Below are 17,961 nucleotides of genomic sequence, written 5' to 3'. Positions count from 1 at the left end.
CACACAGGCTTTCAACAGGCAGGGAAGGCCCTCGTGCGTTTCTTGCTTTGCAGCCAGCGCGCCTCTGTCCGCAGCCACCACCCACGGCTTGAAAGGGGAGAGCCCGCGACCTGCTCCCCCACCCCGCCCGGTTCAGGAGAGTAATGGAGCCAGCTTTAGGTGTGAACACTCATTTATTTACACATTGTAGTCGGTAGGCAAATTACCCAGCCCAGCCTATTCAGAGGTCCAGATCTCAGACTCCCACGCACAGAGCCTGCAGACCCATCCCTTCTCCAGGGCCCCCGAGACGGAGGCCTAAGACAACCAGGAAGTTGCCCAAAAGCTAAGAACTAAATTCAACGCCTTCAACTGATTTCTTTCCAAAATGCCCATTTTGTTAAGTACTCGGACTTCTCAGCTCTGCCCCATTCATACTTTTTGCTCTCCTATAGCCCACCCACCCAAGAGTGTTAATAACAATAATAATAACAACAATAATAATACTGTAATAATATTAATAATACTTCACATTTGTACGAAGCTTACAGAATGTTTTCACATGTAGCATCTCATCTGAACCTCCCAACAGTTCTGTGAGGTAGGTATTCTCACCTCCCTTTAACAGATGGGGTAACTGAGGCTCAGAGAGCGAACGGGATTTGCTCAAGGCCACACAACTAGTTAGTGGTTAAGCTAGGACTTGATCCCAGCATCCCATACTCAAGTCCAGTGTTCAAACACCACAGCTACCACTGTAAAGTGGAGTGACATTTCTTACCCCAGTCAGGCCTGAGGCGCGGCCTAAGGAGTGAGGAGGCTGAGACTTCTCAGACTAGGGGAGGGAAGGGCTCAGCAGTGACGCGGGGAGTCAGGGTACTTGGCCTTCAACTCCTGTTTGAACTGACGGTAAAGGATCTTATTGTGCTGATTTTCGGCCTCTTTCTGGGGATGGAATTTCAGAGCTTCTTTGAAGCCCTTATGAACCAGGAAACCTTCGTTCAACACCTCGAAATCGAATCCTGCCACGTGCAGCTCACAGGCCTGTGGGGGAAGAGACAGGTCAGCAAAATTTGATGACATTCCTAGGGCAGAGACTGACATCCCTGCTCGCTCCAGCATTCCCATTCCTCTGGAGGCATCCTGGATCTTCCAACCATCCAACCACCTCCTGAACTATGATCCCTCCTGCCTCATTGCCTCTTTTCCATCCAGAGCCACTCATAGCTCCCTGACCCCACCATCCATCCTGCCCCATTTCCCCTGCCCTCTCCCTTATGAGCACCTGGCTGATACGATTGAAGCCATACTGCCGAAAGCGCTCGTCGAAGTTGGGCACCTTGCCTCCGGCCACGTAGAATGGCTCCCAGGGGTCTTGCCAGGGCACCACGTAGGCAGGCCTCAGCAAGGTCTCTTCTGGCAGGTTGACCCAGCGGGAGTAGTTGGTGGGCGCCTGGCAGGGGGTGCACAGCCCATAATAGAAGGGCCGCACCTCGCCCACCTGGTAGAGCTGCAGCAGCTCGTTTTTGTTCGTGGGCATGCGGCGGGCTCGACGGATCTCGAAGGCAGGCACCACCAGCGCTGTGCCCGCCCACTGCTTGCTCTGATCCAGCATTTCTCGCAGGCCTCTCCACAGCCCCTCACTGGGCACCATGTCCACGTCGATTACCAGGGCATAGTTGGCCCCCTCACGAGCCAGATTCCTCAGCAGGTTATTGGGGTAGGAGACATTGGTGCCCAGCGCGTAATTGATCCCGGGCTGGGCCACCCTGGCTAGCTTGTCAAAGACCTCCTGGCAGGACCGCAACAGGGCAAACTCCCCTGGCTCCCGGGGGTCGGGCACGGCGGCCTCATAGCGTGAGGGGCACACAAGGTGCATGGCAACCCTGGCACGCATATCGGGGCAGTGGCTGCTCAGCGCGTAGGTCAGCACCGTGGCCAGCTGCGCCTCCTCCTTGGTGGCGGCGAACACCGACACGGATAGCGGGCCCTCCCAGCGCTCCAACAGGCCCGATAGGTGCAGCAGGTTGTCCACACTGGCGTGAGTGGCCAGGATCACATCGTTGGGGTCCATGGTGGTCTTCAGTAGGCCCCTGTAGACGCGATAGTCGCCGCTAGCGTCCAGGACGCCTCCGGAGGCCAGCGCGGTGCGAAGCTGCGCCTTGACTTGGTCCACCGACCGCGGGGACGGGGGAAAGAATTCAAAATATTGGTCTTGCTCCTCCTGCCCGTGCAGCCCGGACAGCAGCGACAGGTAGAGCAGCTGCAGCATCGCCACCAGCATTAGCGCGGCCAGCAGCAGCTGGTAGAAGGCGCACCGTATGGCGTAGGACATCTGCATGGCTCTCGGGGCTCGCGGCGCGCAGCAGAGACCACCGGGCCGCAGCCTCTGCCTGCCGCCGCAAGCCCGGATTTACCGCAGCCTGCCGAGCGCGGCCGAAGCGAGCCGAGGCGAGCCGAGCCCCTCGCGCAGCCGCGCCCGCCCGCCCGCGCCGGCCTCGGGCGCGCCAGCTCGCCCCCTGTGCGCCGGGAGGAGCTACTGCATTCTCTGCCCGCGCCGCGCGCTTTGTAAACGCTGGAAACTGGCCGCCACCGCTCCGCCGCGCCTGCTGGGTTCCCAGAAACAGGCACCCCCCTCCTCCGGGTCAGTGCGCGACCTCCTGGACCAAGCGCGTCCTGAAACCCCGGCGCGCTCGTCCCCGACTTAGGGAGGGGAAATTGTGGCAGAGCTTGGCTGCAGAGTGGTGAAGGATGGCGCGGGTTCCCGCCTGTGGCAGGCGGAAAGGAACACAAAAAGCCCCTTTCTGTCCGCCGTCTCTCCCTCCTCTAGGTCTCATCACGTCTGTACTGAGGAATGCCTGCGAGGGTGCCGGGAGGCGCGGAGATGAGAGATAAAGGAATGTGGAAAAGAGTGCTGCACGTGGGACGAGGTGGCCGAGTGGTTAAGGCGATGGACTGCTAATCCATTGTGCTTTGCACGCGTGGGTTCGAATCCCATCCTCGTCGGTCGTGTTTTACAGTGGAGATGATTCTTAATTTTCACAACCCGATGTCTGGAGCAGCGGGTCGAAGAGAACTGAACAGGAGGTGGGACCCAGTTCCGTCCGGACCGGGCCTCTCTTCTGTCTTTGTTCAACCTGCATTCCTGGCCGTTTCATACTCCAGGTACCTGGACCTTATGGGAGGAGGTTGGAGGTGTGCTTTTCCTTCTCCCTAGAAAGAGGGCCCGGGGTTTGGTGGCACCTAAAAACCAGAACCGGAATTCTGGCCAATGCTAAATTGGGGGCCAATATGTTTTCCGCAGGAACTAGAGAAAACCACCCTGGAGGAGCTGCTCTGTCTAAAGTACTGGAACTTGATGGTGGCAGTGGCGGTGATGCTTGATCATTTAAATTATTAATCTATTCAGCGCACTGATTCCCCTCCCCCAGCACTTCTCCCAGGGCAGAGACCTTGTTTGTATCCACACACCTGCCTCCCTAACACACACACACACACACACACACACTTAAGCAGAAGGCCTCGAATATCTAACACCAGTCAGCGTACACAGAAGGTGCTTGATAAGTGTTTGTGGAATGATTGCTCCATGGACTCTTTCAAAGAGGAGAGGCTGTGGGGAAGGGCAGGTACTTTGATATGTATTGTAGTAACTGTTCGAGCGCTGTGAATCTTGGAAAGGTGCTTTAGGACAGTCAGGGGAGGACCTGGAACGTCAGGATAAGGTGTTCGCCGGCTACTCCACACACAGTAGGGAGCCAAGGTTGTTGAGTTGAAGAGTGATCAGGAGACCTATATTCTGCGGCTCCAGCTTGTGGAATCTGATGCTGTCTCCAGGTAGACAATGTCAGAACTGAGTTGTGTTGTAGAGCACTTAGCTGGTGTCAGAGAATTGCTTGGTATGGGGGGGAAAAAACCACGCATCAGAATTGATGCCAAAATTGTCTGTATAGAAATAAAACTGAATTTTGTGTATTCTTGAATCCTGCAACTTTGCTGAAGTCATTTATTAGCTCGAATTGTATGTGTCGGTGTGTGTATTCTTTAGGATTTTCTGTATGTGTGTGTATCACTTGTGATTATGGATAATTTTCCTTCTTCCTTTCCAATTTGGATGCCTCTTATTTCTCTTTCTTGCCCAGTTGTTCTGGCTAGAATGTCCAGTACGAAGTTGAATAGATGAAATGGTGAAAGCAGGCAGCCTTGTCTTTTTCCTGATCTTAGGGGGAAGACTTCAGTCTTTCACCATTAAGCATGAAATTGGTTGTGGATTTTTCATAAACACTCTTTATCAGGTTGAGGAAGTTCTTATTTATTCCTTGTTTGTTGAGTGTTTTTATCTTGAGAGGATGTTGGATTTTGTCAGATGCTTTTTCTGCCTCAGTTGAGATGATCATGTGGTTTTTCCCCTTCATTTCATATTTGGTGTATTACAATGTTTGATTTTTGCAGGTTGAAACACCTTGCATTCTAGAGTAAATCCCACTTGGTCATGGTGTATAATTCTTTTAATATGTTGCTGGGTTCAGTCTGCTAGTATTTTGTTGAGGAATTTTACATCTATATTCCTAAGGGATATTAGTTTGTAGTTTTCTTTTCTTGTGATGTCTTTATCTAGCTTTGGCATCAGGGTAACGCTGGTCACATAGAATGACTTAGGAAGTGTTCCCTCCTCTTGTATTTTTTTGAAGAGTTTGAGGACTGGTGTTAATCCTTTAAATGATTGGTAGAATTTGCCTGGGAAGTCATCTGGTCCTGGAGTTTCCTGGGAGGTTTTTGATTACTGATTCAATCTCATTCCTTGTTATAGATATGTCCATATTTTCTATTTCTTCTTGAGTTACTTTTGGTAGTTTGTGTGTTTCTAGGAATTTTTCCATTTCATCTAGGTATCTCATTTGTTAGCATACAGTTATTCATAGTGTTCTCTTATAATGCTTTTTATTTCTGTATAATCAATAGTAATGACCCCCTTTGATTTCTGATTTTAGTAATTTTCAGGTCTTCACTTTTTTTCTTAGTCTACTCAAAGGTGTGTCAATTTTATTGACCGTTTCAAAGAACCAACTTTTGGTTTCATTGATTTTCTGTGTTGTTTTTCATATTCCATTTTGTTTATCTCCAATGTAATCTTTTTTTTTTTTTTTTTGGCCACATTGGGTCTTCGTTGCTGCGCACGGGCTTTCTGTAGCTGCGGTGAGCGGGGGCTACTCTGCTGCGGTGCACAGGCTTCTCATTGCGGTGGCTTCTCTTATTGCGGAGCACAGGCTCTAGACACACGGGCTCAGTAGTTGTGGCTCACGGGCTTAGTTGCTCCGTGGCATGCCCACTCTAATCTTTATCATCTCCTTCCTTCTGCTAGTTTTGGGTTTAATTTGCTTGATATCCTCCTTTTTAATGAGGCATTTACAGCTGCAAATTTCCTCTCAGCACTGCTCTTGCTGCATCCCATAAAGTTTAGTATGTTACCTTCATTTCCATTTGTCTCAAAGCATTTTCTGATTTCTCTTTTGATTTCTTTTTTAACCCATTAGTTATTTAGGGGCATGTTGTTTAATTTCCACATATTTGTGAGGTTTCCAGTTTTTCTATTATTGGTTCCTAGTTTCGTTCCACTGTGATTGGAAAAGATACCTTGTGTGATTTTACTCTTTTAAAAATTATTGCAGGGACTTTCCTGGTGGTCCAGTGGGTAAGACTCCACGCTCCCAATTCCGGGGGGCCCGGATTGAATCCCTGGTCGGAGAACTAGGTCCTGCATGCATGCCACAACTAAGGAGTCTGCGTGCCGCAACTAAAGATCCTGCATGCCGCAACTTAGACCTGGTGCAGCCTAAATAATTTTTTTTTTTTTTTTTTGCGGTATGCGGGCCTCTCACTGTTGTGGCCTCTCCTGTTGCGGAGCACAGGCTCCGGACGCGCAGGCTCAGCGGCCATGGCTCATGGGCCCAGCTGCTCCGCGGCATGTGGGATCTTCCCGGACTGGGGCACGAACCTGTGTCCCCTGCATCGGCAGGTGGACTCTCAACCACTGTGCCACCAGGGAAGCCCCTAAATAAATATATATTTTTTTAAATAAATATTTTAAAAAAATCATTGCAACTTTGTTTTGTGAGCTAATATATGATCTTCCCTGGAGAATGTTCCGTGTGCACTTGGGAAGAAGGTATATTCTGCTGTTTTTAGGTAGAGTGTTGTGTGTATGTCTGGCCTGTTTGGTTTGGAGTGTGTTCAAGTCCTGTTTCCTTGTTGATCTTCTGTCTAGTTGTTCTATCGTTTATTGAAAGTGGGATCCTGAAGTCTCTATCATTGTAGAGATGTCTGTTTCTCCTTCAATTTTGTCAATTTTGGCTTCATAGTTTTTAGGACTTTGTTGTTAGGTGTGTATATGTTTATAATTATTATATCTTCTTGATGGAGTTACGCTTTTACGAATATATAATATCCCTCTTTGTCTCTTCAATGATTTTTTAATTAAAGCCTATTTTTTCTGATATTAGTATATCCACCCCAACTGTCTTGGTTACTGTTTACATAGAATATCTTTTTCCATTCTTTAACTTTCAACCTATTTGTGGTTTTGGCTCTAAAGTGAGTTTCTGGTAGATAGCAAGCATATAGTTGAATCATTTTCAAATCCATTCTGACAATCTTTGACTTTTAATTGGAGAGCTGAATCAATTTACAAACCAGCAGGTGTCCTCCTCATAAAAAGGTGAGCAACTGGAGGATAAGGACTGACCTTGCAATGTTTGTGTCCCTCCACCAAGCCTGTCTCAGTGCCCTCCACACAGAGCCCTCTCCAACTGTTTGCTCATGGACACTGGCTGCTTCTGAGGGAACCTGGGCCTGTTGGCAGAGCTGTGTCAGGCTGGGGATGTGGCGGTGGCCAGGGGGGCTGGGCATCAGGAGAGGGATGAGCCAAGTGTAGCCCATCAGCCCAAGAATTTTTCTAACATCAAAACCAGCTGCATCCTGATCTGATGGGAAAGTTGGGCTAGGTACAGGGGGAAGGAGGACAGGAAGAAGGAATTCCATGTTGTGACATCATAAGGATATCTTTCTGGGCCCATCGTCCACTGCTCAGCCCAACCCGGCTGAACGCGGACCAGTACCACTGGGTTCCCCGGGGTGGCTGGGTCTGGCAGGTCTAGGGAGCTTTTGGGTACAACAGACAACAGTCTCTGAAGGTAGAGAAGGAGAAGGGGACCTAGGAAGTACTGGGGTCCTGCTCCCACCAGTCCCAGCCAAAGGGTACAGCTAGGTCTAGTGGTCTGCACAAAATAATCCCAGAACTACAACTACCATTTAGTAAATGTCAGTCTGTACTCCAGTGCTTTCTCCAGGACTGCAGTCTCCAGGAATCCCAGTTCCCACTGCTGGGAAAGGGCCTGGCTTCGAACCCAGGACTGTGGGTCAGGGCACATGCACTTAACCACCAAGTTAAACGGCCTCTGTAGAGGCAGCAGCCTTCTCTTCTGTGTGCCTTCTCCTCTCTCTAATCCCCTGGTTAGGCCTCAGGCCTAAGGCCCTTCAGCGTTTGTCCCCAGCCCACTGCCCCAGCCTCATCCTCTCCCGTCCCTTTCCTCACACCCTAGGAGTTTCCGCTCCCCCGTGACCTGTCGCCAGAAGTCCCCACTGTTCCCTGAATATTCCGTGTCCATGCCTTCCACATTTTCTGGTACCTCTCCTGGGATGCCCCTCCCCTACCTCAGCCCAGCAAGCTCATATTCATCCCTCAAGGCCCAGCTCAGGGGACACCTCCTCAGGGATGCTTGCCCCAACTTCCCAGTTGAGATCACTGGCCCTCTCTTCTAAGAGTTTCATATTACACATTCTGCAGTGTCCTCACAAGCCCCATCACAAGTTACATTCTATTTCCCATGGCCTTGGGAGGAGGGTCACAACTCCTTCGCTGTGGGGAAGCAGAGGACACCGGTGGGGGAGAGAGCGATAGTCATCCATGCGGCCAGGCACTCTGCCCGGGAGCACAGGGCTCCTTGCAGGCCAGTACCCCTGGGCCATGATGTGGTCAAGAGGGCCCAGCGCAGGGATGCCCACAAATCCCTGCCACTCTCAGGGCCTTGGTCATCCCATCTGTCAAGTGGGTACAATCATCCCCACCCCACCCAGCTCATCAAAGCCAATAGAGCTGAAAGCACTTTGGAAAGTGAATTCATTGTACAAATGGAGAAGGTTATTATTAGACCCAGGAGCAGGGTCAGAGAGAAAAAACAAGCAAAAAGGTGGAGTAAGTGCTTAGGGCTCTCGCCTTGAGCCCCTCAAGGAAAAGGGAAGCAGGCCGTGGGCAGGAAGAACAGCACCTACAGGGAGGTGGGGGCTGGGTCCTGGCTCTGCCAAGAACTGGTCACTTCCCCCTGGGACTCGGTTTCCTCACCTGTACAGAGGGGAGCACAATCCCTGCTGGCCTCCCTCCAAGGGCCTCAGTGTGGCTTCAGTGAGACAGCGGGTGCAGAAGAGCTTTGCAAACTGTAAAGTGCGGCGCACACATGCAGGCTAACTGCAGTTCTGCGACCCAGGCCCAGCTGGGCTCTGGGGAGTGGACACAGTAAATGCTGGCGAAGAAAACCCTGTTTGAGGCCCAGAGGGTCCTTCGAGCACCCTCAGATCCTGAACTCCTTCTCCCTGTCCCCTCAACTTCCCTGGAATCCTCTGTTCTGGAGTCCAGGAGACTTGACCATGGTGTCACTGAGGCCTGGAGAGAAGAGGAGCTCCTGTCCAGGGCTGGCCCCCACTCCCACTCTGAATCTGAAGCTGCGGCCACACGAGCCACACAGTTGGCAAGTTCCCACCTGTGGCCTCTGAGCCCCAGCACTTGGCCAGTGAGTTTCTCACGATTAACAAATGCACTCCTGGTGGTGAGGAAGGGCCATTGTCCTCGGCCCTCTTTTTCCTGATCATCATCCTTTCAGTGAGGTCTGTGTGCATCTAGATAGTCTGTCTCTGCGTCAACTCCACTCCTGGGGAGGGTTAGAATGGCAGGTGGTGAATTCTTCCTTGCAGCACCCGAGGTGGCCACCAGCCCAGGAAAGAGAGCAGCACCCGCCTCTTCCTGGGACCCTCGGACCGCGGGGCCCCAGCCCAGCAGAGGCTTGAGCCTGGCCCACCATTCCCCCTGTGCTGGGTTTCAGCTCCGAAGAGAAGATGCTGGGAGAGACCTGGACGGAGCACTTCAGAGCAGCGCCTTGAGGAGGAAGGAGAGCGAGGCTCCACAGGAGAGCCCCAGAGCCAGGAAGAAGGTCATGAGGGTGCCGGCCACCTCCCTCTCATGTGGCAGCACCTGCCTAGAACACACAGGAGTAGGAGCTCTTAGAAAATGTCAGGCCCAACCTGGACCCAGCCCTGTGCCCTCCGCCCTCCTAACAACAGGACGCCTGAGTTCTAGTCTGGGCTGACCCAACCTCTGGTCGCTATAATTAGGCCCTTCTCTCTGGTCTCCAGTTTCCTGATCTGTAAAATGGGGCCACTGGACATAGACATCTCTCACGCCCCTGGGGCCTAGATGCAACTGCCTTCCTTCCTGGCAAAATGTCCCCTACCTGGTCTTCCCGGTCACCTCTGCTCTCCCCGGATTCTCAACTCCATTTTCCCTAGAGTAAATAGCCCAGGAACTCTGCTTGTGATCAAAACCTTAGCTCCCTTGCAACTGAGAATTTGGGGGAGTAGCTGGGCCCTAAGGAATGACAGTCCAACCCATTTATTTCACAGATGGCGAAACTGAGGACCAGAGAGGAGGCCCCAAAATCAGTGCCTGGGCTACTTTACTGGGAAGGAACCTCCCCAGCCAAGTCCTCCTCTCCCCAGCTCCTGGCCTGGGACCGGCTCAGCAGTTAAAGCCTGACCTGACAGGTGGCACCAGTGAGGCCCCTCAAAGAGCTAGCCCACCTCCCTGCTCCCAGGCCCTCCCCCCCACCTTCCCATCCCCCAGACCTGGGCGCCAGGCACATGGTGAGGGACACCAGGTAACCATTTGAAACAGCAAAAAGCAGCATGAAAGTGATGAAGTAGGCGTCCTGTGGGAAGAGGATGGGCAACCGGGACCTCTTGGGCACGTGGCACAGCATGAAGAGTGGCACAAACAGGACGCGCAGGCAGACCAGCAGGGGCAGCAGCCGGCTGTCTTTGTCTGGCTGCGGCAGAAGGTTGGGGTGAGGGTGGTCCCTGGGAGCAGGGTCTCTGCTCCGGGGACACCCCAGATAGACTCAACTATCACTTCCCCTGACCTACTCCATGTGTGCCAGTGAGGACCGAGCACTTGGGCCTCTGGAGAGCGAGCGGCTGGGCCAAGGCCACCCAGCAATCAAGGACCAGCCTGGGGCTAGACTTTGCCTCTCCTGAGCTCCAGTTCGTGCTCTCTCCACGGCAGAACTAGACAAGCATCTTCGGTTTTCAACGTCGGTGGCTCTGATCACCCTGGGTTCCAAAGACCCCTTTGGGGAAGATGGGTTTGGAAGCTGGGGATCCAGGCCCTGTCCTGGCTTGGATGCACAGCTTGTGGGATCTTAGTTCCCCGACCAGGGATTGAACATGGGCCCTTGGCAGTGAGAGCTCGGAGTCCTAACCACTGGACTGCTGGGGAATTCCCAGAGCAGCTGCTCTTTGATCTACTTTGTTTGTTGTATGTCCTTGGAAGTTTTCATGTAAAGAAGCAGCATCTTGGCTAAAAGCAATCTAAATACTAGGAATCTTGTCTGACCTCCCACGTGGTGCTGGAAACTCCACATAACCGCCCCTAAGCACTAGGGCCTGGGCCCTAGGCTGGATGCTGGAGACACAGGTCAATTGGACAAGGCTTCTGCTTTCAAAGAGTTCACAGTCTAAGCCCTGGCTTGCATATCTCCAGGGGCCAGGTGCTCACTGCTAAACCAGCCAGCTGTTCCATTACCAGACCCAGACCAGTGGGACTGTTGGGACATCACCTTTCTATGCTCTTTCACACCCTCTGATCCCCGACTGCTTCCCCAAACCGTCAGATCACCCCAGCCTAGGTGTGCTCACCCACAGGAAGTAAGAAGTCAGGCTCCGTCCCAGACAGTCCATGACGTTGAAGAGAAGGAAGCAGCAGATGGGGTTGAAGAACTGACCTGGGAGGGAGAGAGGGCTTATCCTGGTCCTGGCTGCCCTCTTCCCTCTCTGCCCTTCATTCCCACTGCCCTGTCCTCTTCCGCTTCCCAGCACTCACTCCACTTCCCAGGGCTGGTGGAGCTGGTCACCATGGCTGTGATGGCTGGGAAGACGGACAGGGTGACTGTGAAGACCAACACGAGGCACAGCGCCGTCAGCCAGATCTGGGGGTCGGAGGCAAGGGTGTGAGCAGGCAGGCAGACCCAGAGCCCAACACGCAGCCAAACCCTCCTGCTCAAGCCCTGGCCCAGGAACAGGGCACTGGGGCCTGGCCCAGCATGTCTCTGATCCACCATGACCCTGTCACCTTGGGTGGACCAGGTGAGTACAGGCCTCAGCGCATTCTAAGAGTCTCTGGGGAAGGCTGGAGAGAGCAGCCCTCTCTTCCCCAGGGGTGGTGGTTGGGGGCTATATCCAAGCCAAACCTTCTGGAAGACAATGAAAACTGAAGGTTTCCCTGGCTTCTGGGGTTCCTCTGGCTCCATCTCTGTCTCCTTCTCAGGGTCAAGGTCCAGAGTCAGCACTGCCCTTTGGGGGCTGTTGGGAATCCCGTTCTTCTCATCTGGGGCAAGAGGGGAGGGCAGGGTCATGCCTGTGACCCACACTTGTGACAACCAGGCCCGAGGGAAGGAGATTCCAAGCAATTAAAACATGTGACCCTCCACCAGCCCAGGGTGCAGGCAAAGAATTAACAATGGAAAGATGCCGAGCTACTATTTATTAAGCCCACACTTGTGCCTGGCAGAGTTAAGCACCTTAAATGGATTATTTCACTGCCATTGCTTTACAAATAAAGAAACTGAGGCTCAGAGGGGTTACATGACTTGACTAAGGTCACACAGCTTGGGTGTTATGAAGCTAGAATTCAAACTCAGACACACTAGGATCTAGAACTTGTATGCCTGAAGCTCTACTGCCTCCCCATTTTATAGAGGAGGAAACTGAGGCCCAGAGGGCAAAGGGATGACTTTAAGCCCATTGACTTCCCTTCAAGATCTTCTGCCTCTGATTACACGAGGCTACTAGGGATGAGGGTTCTAGTTGGGGACGGAGGGGAAATGCTTCCCTGTGGTGGTGGCTCTAGCCTCTGCTGGGACCTCCACCTCCCTGGCAGGGTCCCGGGCTCACCAGGCTTGAGGAGCTCAGCTTTGGTCTCCAGCTCTTGACCTTGTGCCTTTGATGGTTTCTTGGCCAGGTAGTAGCGGGCAAACTTCTGCAGAAGGAAAGCGTTGTCCCTGCCTGGCTTGGCTGAAGTGCCTGGATCCCTCCCCACCCTGTTGACTTAGAGGCTGGGGTCCCCCAGTGGCTGACTCCTTTGGGGATCAGGGCTGGGCCCAGGTCCCCTCTGCCTCCTTTGGCCTCTCTCAGGGCCTCAGACTCAGAGCTGTATCTGTGATGCTCTGAAGTGGGCCTTGAGCCCAATACCAGGCTCACCAGGTGGGGCAGGCTCAGGTAACACACGATGGACATGAGGATGCCCACGCAGGGCGTGATGAAGTACCCCAGGGCGGAGGTCTGGGCATCCACGCCACCTGTGCAGAAACTTCAGCTGCAGAAGGGAGGTGGCTGGTCCACCAGCTCCCGCAGGGCTAGCAACTCTTTTCCTGCTTCGCATTATGCATGTCTCAGATTCACCTCCCGGCATCTTCCACTCCTCCCACTAACAGACTCAGGACCCTTGTGCCGGGGGCCCCAGCCCAGCCCTTCACTCCTCTCGCTCTTCCCCATGTGTCATTTTTGTTGAGCACCTACTATGTGCTCATTATTACTGCATGCTCCTTACAATCTGAGGATGGAGCTATAATAATCATTCAGGTGGGGAACCTGACACAGGTAAGGGCCAGCCAATGCCCCCAGCTAGGGAGCAGTGGAACCGGGATTCAAACCCAAGTCTATCTGAATCCCAAACCTGTGCCCCCTTCCCTCAACCTCAGCCTACTGCCACATGCCAGTGCTGGCCTCAGGGATCCTGCCCCTGGCCCCAAGTTAACCCAATCCTCACCTAGTCATTCTCTCATTGTATAACTCAAGAGCCCCAAACCCAATCCCCAGCTCCCCCATCACCCCATCACCTCCATCTCCACCAAAGCCCAAGGCATCCTGCTCTTGGCACATTCTCTCTGCTCCCCAGATTCCCAGAGGCCACCCCTGCCCTCCAGCCACCCAAGTCTACTCACTGGCCATGGACATGAGCATGGCAAGAGCAGCGAAGATCCCAGCCAGGCCCTGCCCGCTGAGGAAGAGGGTGCTGTACGTGGAAGGCATGGTGCCCAGTTGCCCGAAGAGGCTGCCCTGCAGAACCGCACAGAAGGCTGTGGAGGGACAGGATTGGGGGCCGCTGCTCAACTAGGCAGGCCTTGGGGACTCCCTGGAGGAGGTGTTGGCAGGGTGCCTAGGGGACTCCGGACTAGGTTGGGTAGGCATGTTCCGAGGTAACACCCCACATTCATCCCTCCTCCGAGGTGCAGCCCTAGGTGTGAGGGGCTAGGGGCCAGGAGACCTGCTCTTAGGTCACTGTGGGGCCTTGGATGAGTGACTTTTCTTCCCCACTGGGCCTCAGTTTCTCATCAGGGATATGGGTGATGCTACTGCTGTCTTCCCTTCTTGGATACCTTGGGCCCTTTCAGTAAAAAGAAGAGGCTGGGCTGAAGCCCTGGGAGGCTGGGTGGGGAGATGGGGAAGGACAGTGGTGCTCACAGTTGATGAACCAGACAGAGGCCATGGTGATGGAGAAGAAGGGCTCGGGGCTCATGTCCACCTTGACCAACACCGCCGTCAGGGTAAAGAGCAGCAGGATGACCAGCAGGCTGCCCAGAATCCGCACAGTCTCAGAGATGCTGCTCAGAACGGAGGAGGGCAGCGTGGGCATCGCTGGGCCCAGGCCAGGTGAGGGGAGGGGGCAAGAGTCTCATCCCAGGGCTGGACAGTGGGGGCTGGGGAGAGATGCAGGGGGGAGGGGAGGAAGCATGGGAGGTCTTCCCTGGGCCCAGATGGAGCTGCCTCAGCAAAGGCGGGGAAGGGACAACAGAGGGATGGCCTGGCATTGAGCCCAAGGGGCAGGGCTTCTCACCACTGGTACAGGAAGGAGTTGAGGAGTGTGAAGAGCAGCAGAGGCAGCTGGGACAGCAGTGTCACCCAGTTGTTGAAGTTGAAGGTATCTGCAGGGCTCGTGTGGTTGGTGCCCAGGGTCTCAGTGGTGCCGTTGGCCCCTGCCAGACGCCCCTGGAAGTACTGCCAGGATGCCAGGGGAGTGGGGTACAGGGTCACCCTACAACCTACCCTCAGGAACCCCCCAGCCTTCTCCCTCTGCCTCCTCCCATGCTTGGGATTGCTCCGTTAACTTCTGCGGTACTGACTCTCTGTCTTTGCACTGTCCCCAGCACCTGGCACACAGTTGGAGCTCGATGAACGTGCATTGAATTGAACGGCTGAAGTCTGGGACCGAGCCCAAGCACTAAGAACCCCCAACTTGGGCTTTGCTCCATCTCTGGATCACCCCTCCTGTCCTGTGCCCTGGCTCCAGCCCCCACCCCCACTCCTGCAGCAGCTTCCAGGTTCCCCAGTACTTATGGAGCTCCTACTGTAAGCCAGGCTCAGGCCCAGGTGCTGACCAACTGCTTTCTCTCTGGAACACACATCCTGCCACGACTCTGCTTAACTCCCCCGCTCCCCGTCCATGGCTCCCTGTTGCCTGCAAGGCAAAGCCCCAAGGTTTTGGAACAGCATTTGGGCCCCTTCAGAACCAGACCCTGGTCTCCCTTTTGGGCCCCATTTCCTGTTCCGTCCTGCTAAGCTCCAGTCACCCCAAGCTCTGGCCCTTTCTCTGAATAAGCTGGTACTCTCCTGCCTCTCGGTGTCTTTGCAAGGCTGCTGTCTCTGCCTGGAGTGCCCTCTCCCCTCCTACCACTCCCCTCCCCCAACACAAATGCTTTACCCAAGTTACAAATCACCTCTTCCGTTAAGCAGAAGGAATTGCTCCCTCCCCTGGGGACCCACAGGGCTCTGCTCCAAGCCTGGGATGGCACGTGTTATGTTACATTATTTATACTTCTTATGCACCCATCTTGCTCTCAAGACCATGGGCTGATTCATCTCTGGGTCTCCAGGGCCCAGCACAGAGCCAGGCACTAAAGAGGCATCTGGAAAGTTGTTGCATTTAATATATAAGAATAACCCAGTCCCAAGGAGAACACCAGCCCCACATTCCTGCCTTCCCTTGAAAGAATGTAAGCTCCGTGAGGATGAAACCTTCCTCTGCTATGTTTCCTTCTGTACCCCCAGTGCCAGGAATTCTAGGTGTACATTAACTATTTGTTGGATGAATGAATGTAATTCATGCTATTTCAAAGAAAACCAAAGGCTTGGATAACCCAATTTTTGAGTGACTAGCAAGGAATAATGACAAACAGGGGAAGTAGGTGGGTAGCTCCTTGCTGGTTCCACAGGATCCCCTGACCTGGTGGCCTTGCCCCTCTAGGATCTGGGCATCCCTCAAAGCTTGTTCGTCCTAGCCATGAGAGAGGCACCTCCCCTCTCTGAGGATCCTGCCTCAGCCGACAAACGGACCTAATGTGGAATCAAAGGCGGCGTGGTGGGGAAAGGCAGCTGGAGGGACGGACGGTGGTTGTGACCGTGGGGTTGTCACTCCAGCCATGAGTCTCACCGGGATGGCTGTGATGAAGAAGTTCCAGGGAAGGAGGGTGCCCAGCCCCAGGATGAAGAAGCTGATCCCGACCAGGTGGTAGCTGTGAGGATCATTGAGAAGGTCACCCGGAGGACGTCCCGCTTCGGCGGCCCCTCCCACCTCCCAGGGCAGCTCCTCCAGAGAGCGGACTACAACCCCCATCACCCAGGCTCAGGCACCCGAGGGAGGCGGCTGACGGGAATTGTAGTTCCAGCTGGTCTGCTTTGCGCTTTGGAGAGCCCGAAGGGAGCGGGTCTGAGCTGCCCACGGCCACCGGATCCCCATACGCACCCCATCCGGTCCCCAACTCGCCTGTCCTGCGGGGCGTCTCCTCGCGCCATGGCCGCCCAGCGGGATGCGCCCGGGTGGGAGAGAGATGGGGAAGCCGCACCTGCACCTGCTCCGGGGCCCGTGGGCCGAGCCGGGGACCCAGGAGGCTAGGTCTTGCAGGTGGTGGACAGGGGAAGGGGGGGTCGGGTCTCCCCGAGTCTGGAGCGGGGTAGGGGGAGGCTGGAGCCGGGCAGGGAGCCTCGGGCCGATTTCGCCTAGTCTCAGGCTCCGCAGGCTCCGACCTCGGCTCCGCCCCCGGGGCGGGGACAGAGGGTCGCACCACCCCTCCCGACCTCAGGACTGGGGACTCCAGACTCCCGCGTCTGACCCCGGCCCGACCGTGCCGTCCCCGGACCCCAACGCACCCCGTGCCGCCCAAGAGGCGGTGGCCCGGGAAGATTCCCCCGCCGCCTCCCCTCTCTGCGGGCGCCTGGCCCGGACCAGTGCGGGCGGGGTGGGGGGAGGTAGTGGGGAAGGTGCCCCCCCACCCCCGCAGCGGAGTGCTGTGGAGCTGACCTGGCTCAGTGTTCTCCCGGCTCCGCCAAGTCGGAGGTGGTGCCGTGGCGCTGCTAGCGCCGGCTAACTTGGGAGACCGCCGAGGGGCCGGGTCGCCGCGCGCCCGCCAAGCCCCGGCCGAGGGTGTAATCCGAGAGCGGCCGTTGCTGGGGGAAGCCAGAGAGACCGTCTGACGCCAGCGGTCCTGGCGGGCTGCGCCTAGATGGGTTCCCCGGGAGGCAGAGGGGAGGGCCAAGTGCAGGTGCCGGTCTGGAAGACAGACGAACAGATGGACCCTTCTCCAGTGGGTGCCTGGGGAAGCGCCGGGACTTTGGGGCGCACAACGGAGGGGCGAGTCCCACCGGGGCCTCCAGGCGGGTTTCCCGGTGGCGGTGTGGCTGAGCTCCGGAGCAGTGAGGGGCTAAGCAAAGGGTCCGGAGGAATGAGTGAGCCGGCGGTGAGCCCAGACCCGCTCCCTAGCCTCGCCTGGTGCCCTCCTACCACCGCCGCTTAAAAAAAAAAAACTTTCAGCGGTCCCACCTCACATCTTATCAAACATTAAGATGCATCCACTTCCCACTTTTTTCCGTTAAAAACTTTGAAAGGTGATAGACCATTGCCCTTTTGTAATTAATTCTCTCTAACTCATATAATTTACGAGTGGGTTTGTCTTCTCTTCAATCGCCATGCGTATTGGGGATGCTGGAGAAATAAGAGGTTTTAAATCACAAATTATTTTCATTAGTAATGACATTTTTTGGCCATTTCCAGGTTCTTGTGTTTTGTTTTGTTTTGTTTTTCTCTAGCCAACTGTGAGTATGTGAAGCAAAGACTGTACTTACCTTTTTTTTTTTAATATTTATTTATTTGGTTGCACTGGGTCTTAGTCGTGACAGGCGGGCTCCTTAGTTGTGGCTCGCCGGCTCCTTAGTTGTGGCATGTGAACTCTTAGTTGTGGCATGCATGTGGGATCTAGTTCCCTGACCAGGAATTGAACCCGGGCCCACTGCATTGGGAGCGTGGAGTCTTAACCACTGTGCCACCAGGAAAGTCCCTACTTACCTGATTTACTGTTTATTGCAAACATCTAGCGCCACTGCCCGGTACATAGCAGGTGCCTGATAAATGTTTGGTTAATAAATGGATTGCAGTGATATACAAATGATTTTAGGGAGAACGGAGACATCATTAAATTACAGTGAGTGAGAAAGTTATTCTCTCTTCAGTTTGCTTTCAAGCTTTCGGAGTACAACAAGGGGGAAAGTCTCAACTGCGGTGCTAGCATGTTTCTAACACCTGTTAATCTCTCTCTCTCTCTCTCTCTCTCT

At 54.3% G+C, this 17,961-nt stretch overlaps 2 protein-coding genes and 1 non-coding gene across 6 annotated transcripts; 1 reads left to right on the top strand and 2 right to left on the bottom strand.

The window, feature by feature from the left end:
• Positions 1 to 154: 154 nt before the first annotated feature.
• On the bottom strand, positions 155 to 2,430 carry B4GAT1 (beta-1,4-glucuronyltransferase 1). The gene is made up of 2 exons (XM_067748242.1): positions 1,265 to 2,430; positions 155 to 1,023 (listed from the first exon to the last, which is right to left on the bottom strand). Exons 1-2 carry the CDS (start codon positions 2,318 to 2,320, stop codon positions 832 to 834), a joined length of 1,248 nt encoding a protein of 415 aa, XP_067604343.1. The 5' UTR covers positions 2,321 to 2,430; the 3' UTR covers positions 155 to 831.
• A 473-nt stretch (positions 2,431 to 2,903) lies between these two features.
• On the top strand, positions 2,904 to 2,985 carry TRNAS-GCU (transfer RNA serine (anticodon GCU)). The gene has a single exon. It is a non-coding gene; the product is annotated as a tRNA-Ser (tRNA).
• A 5,169-nt stretch (positions 2,986 to 8,154) lies between these two features.
• On the bottom strand, positions 8,155 to 16,808 carry SLC29A2 (solute carrier family 29 member 2). Of its 4 annotated transcripts, XM_067748240.1 has the most exons (13): positions 16,655 to 16,808; positions 16,121 to 16,297; positions 15,788 to 15,869; positions 14,195 to 14,355; positions 13,822 to 13,961; positions 13,302 to 13,436; positions 12,559 to 12,656; positions 12,253 to 12,337; positions 11,550 to 11,686; positions 11,183 to 11,288; positions 10,999 to 11,084; positions 9,931 to 10,130; positions 8,155 to 9,284 (listed from the first exon to the last, which is right to left on the bottom strand). In XM_067748240.1, the coding sequence occupies exons 2-13, from the start codon at positions 16,147 to 16,149 to the stop codon at positions 9,173 to 9,175; spliced, it is 1,371 nt and encodes a 456-aa protein (XP_067604341.1). In that variant the 5' UTR covers positions 16,150 to 16,297; positions 16,655 to 16,808; the 3' UTR covers positions 8,155 to 9,172. The 4 variants fall into 4 exon arrangements, with proteins under 4 accessions (XP_067604341.1, XP_067604342.1, XP_067604340.1 ...); XM_067748241.1 differs by having other exon boundaries at positions 9,931 to 10,126; positions 16,121 to 16,808; XM_067748239.1 differs by having other exon boundaries at positions 16,121 to 16,805.
• Between the last annotated feature and the right edge of the window lie 1,153 nt (positions 16,809 to 17,961).

Source organism: Pseudorca crassidens, chromosome 9 (genome assembly GCF_039906515.1).
Source record: "Pseudorca crassidens isolate mPseCra1 chromosome 9, mPseCra1.hap1, whole genome shotgun sequence".
Classification (NCBI taxonomy): Eukaryota; Metazoa; Chordata; class Mammalia; order Artiodactyla; family Delphinidae; genus Pseudorca; species Pseudorca crassidens.
This window is presented reverse-complemented; position numbering and strand designations above follow the sequence as displayed.